General features: G+C 62.7%; 1 protein-coding gene across 1 annotated transcript in view; it reads left to right on the plus strand.

Annotated features, from left to right (window-relative positions):
- The window catches only part of SARS (seryl-tRNA synthetase), a gene marked incomplete at its 5' end in the record, with an annotated part of 5,734 nt that overhangs the window by 2,499 nt on the left and 943 nt on the right, over positions 1-2,292 (plus strand). Inside the window, 5 exons of the mRNA XM_010000884.1 lie at positions 3-38; positions 258-413; positions 1,067-1,288; positions 1,377-1,506; positions 1,896-2,053. Of these exons, the coding sequence (XP_009999186.1) occupies positions 3-38; positions 258-413; positions 1,067-1,288; positions 1,377-1,506; positions 1,896-2,053 (702 nt within the window). The remainder of the gene's footprint in view (positions 1-2; positions 39-257; positions 414-1,066; positions 1,289-1,376; positions 1,507-1,895; positions 2,054-2,292) is intronic.

A 2,292-nucleotide genomic window follows, 5' to 3' on the forward strand; every position in this document is an offset into this window, starting at 1 on the left:
GGCCCATCGTGGCTGGTAGCCGGGGCTACTTCCTGAAGGTGGGGCCCAAATCCACCCCCCAACATCCCCCCTCCCTCCCCAGGGATATGGGGGTGGAGGGAGATCCAGGAGATCCAGACACCCCCCCCCTCCTCCTGCCGACGCTGGGCAGGGGAGCCTGGAGCTTGAGATGCTCCCAGACCTGCTGAGCAAGAAGGGGTGGCACAACGGGGTGTGTGTTTGTGTGTGACAGGTGGTGGCTTCTTTTTGTCCCCCAGGGTCCCCTGGTGTTCCTGGAGCAGGCCCTGATCCAATTTGCCCTGCAGAGCCTCCGTGCCAGGGGCTACACCCCCGTCTACACCCCCTTCTTCATGCGCAAGGAGGTGATGCAGGAGGTGGCCCAGCTCAGCCAGTTCGACGAGGAGCTCTACAAGGTGAGTGGCCTCCCTGTCCCCACCTCTGCCACCAGCTGTCCCCTCCAGCCACCTCTTCCCCCTCTGGATGGGGAGGGAGCCAGCCAACTGTTCCCTATCTCCGAGTTCATCTTCCTGGCCTTGGTGTGTGTGTGTCCCGTCCCCCCCTCCCCGCTGAGGTGGTTGTCATGACGACGTGGTGACGAGGAGGTGGCTTGTCCCCAGCCTGGCTGGCAGGAGGCCACCAGGGCCTGTGAACTAGGACAAACAAGCAGCTGCTCCCATTCCCAAGCCATCCCATCCCCACTCCCAGCACCAGCCCTGCAGAGCCTGGCTGCTTCTCCACAGAGTGCCCGTCCCCGACAGCCCGGGAGCAGCTGGGGACAGGGGACGGTGGCTTTTGTCCCTGTGTGGTCCCGTCCCCCCCTCCCCGCTGAGGTGGTTGTCATGACGACGTGGTGACGAGGAGGTGGCTTGTCCCCAGCCTGGCTGGCAGGAGGCCACCAGGGCCTGTGAACTAGGACAAACAAGCAGCTGCTCCCATTCCCAAGCCATCCCATCCCCACTCCCAGCACCAGCCCTGCAGAGCCTGGCTGCTTCTCCACAGAGTGCCCGTCCCCGACAGCCCGGGAGCAGCTGGGGACAGGGGACGGTGGCTTTTGTCCCCACCCCAGGTGATTGGCAAAGGCAGTGAGAAGGCAGAGGACAGTTCCATCGATGAGAAGTACCTGATTGCCACCTCAGAGCAGCCCCTGGCTGCCCTGCACCGCGACGAGTGGCTGAAGCCCGAGGACCTGCCCCTCAAGTACGCGGGGTTGTCCACCTGCTTCCGCCAGGAGGTGGGTTCCCATGGCCGTGACACTCGTGGCATCTTCCGTGTCCACCAGTTTGAGAAGGTGAGTAGGAGCTGGGGTGCCACCTCAGCATTCCCCAGGGGGGTTCTGGAGAGGTGGTTGCCAGAGCTGAGTCCCCTTCTCTGCGCAGATCGAGCAGTTTGTCTACGCCTCCCCCCACGACAACAAGTCCTGGGAGATGTTTGAGGAGATGATGGCCACAGCTGAGGAGTTCTACCAGGCCCTGGGCATCCCCTACCACATTGTCAACATTGTCTCAGGTAGGGGCCACCTCTCTGCGCCCAGGAGAACTGGTGTCACCTCAAGTGTCACCCTGGCCCTGAGCCACGCCCCTGCTGGGCTTTGTCCTTCATCTGTCCCCAGGGCTGGCAAGGGCAGGAGGTCCCTCATCCCTGGGGTGTTTTCTCCTCTGGGCCCACCAGGATTGCACTGTCCCTTCCAAGGGGATACTCTGAATGTCCCAACTCCTGGAACCTCTCCCAGGAAAACAATCCCATTTAAACACTCCCCAACATGGAACAAGATCCCCCCATGTCTTCTGAAGCCACCTCAGAGGCTTCACACCTTGAGCCTGCACTGCCACGGGCACCTCTGGGGGGTCCATGGGGATGTTGGGGGCTCAGTGTGTGCCCACCCCATCATCTCCCAGGCTCCCTCAACCACGCTGCCAGTAAGAAGCTGGACCTGGAGGCCTGGTTCCCTGGCTCCGGCGCCTTCCGTGAACTGGTTTCCTGCTCCAACTGCACCGACTACCAGGCCCGGCGCCTGCGCATCCGCTACGGCCAGACCAAGAAGATGATGGACAAGGTGAGGCTGGGAGGTCCCTGCTGGTCCCCTTGGCCATGGAAGAGGGGAGATTGAGGCTGGACATGAGGGTGGTGAGAGCCTGGCCCAGGTTGCCCAGGGAAGCTGTGGCTGCCCCATCCCTGGCAGTGTTGAAGGGCAGGTTGGATGGGGCTTGGAGCAACCTGGGCTGGTGGGAGGTGTCCCATGGCAGCTGGGACTGGGTGGGCTTTTCAAGTCCCAACAGCCCCAACCATTCCGTG

This window comes from Chaetura pelagica, unplaced genomic scaffold (genome assembly GCF_000747805.2).
Source record: "Chaetura pelagica isolate M959 unplaced genomic scaffold, ChaPel_1.0 scaffold2066, whole genome shotgun sequence".
In the NCBI taxonomy this organism is placed as follows: domain Eukaryota; kingdom Metazoa; phylum Chordata; class Aves; order Apodiformes; family Apodidae; genus Chaetura; species Chaetura pelagica.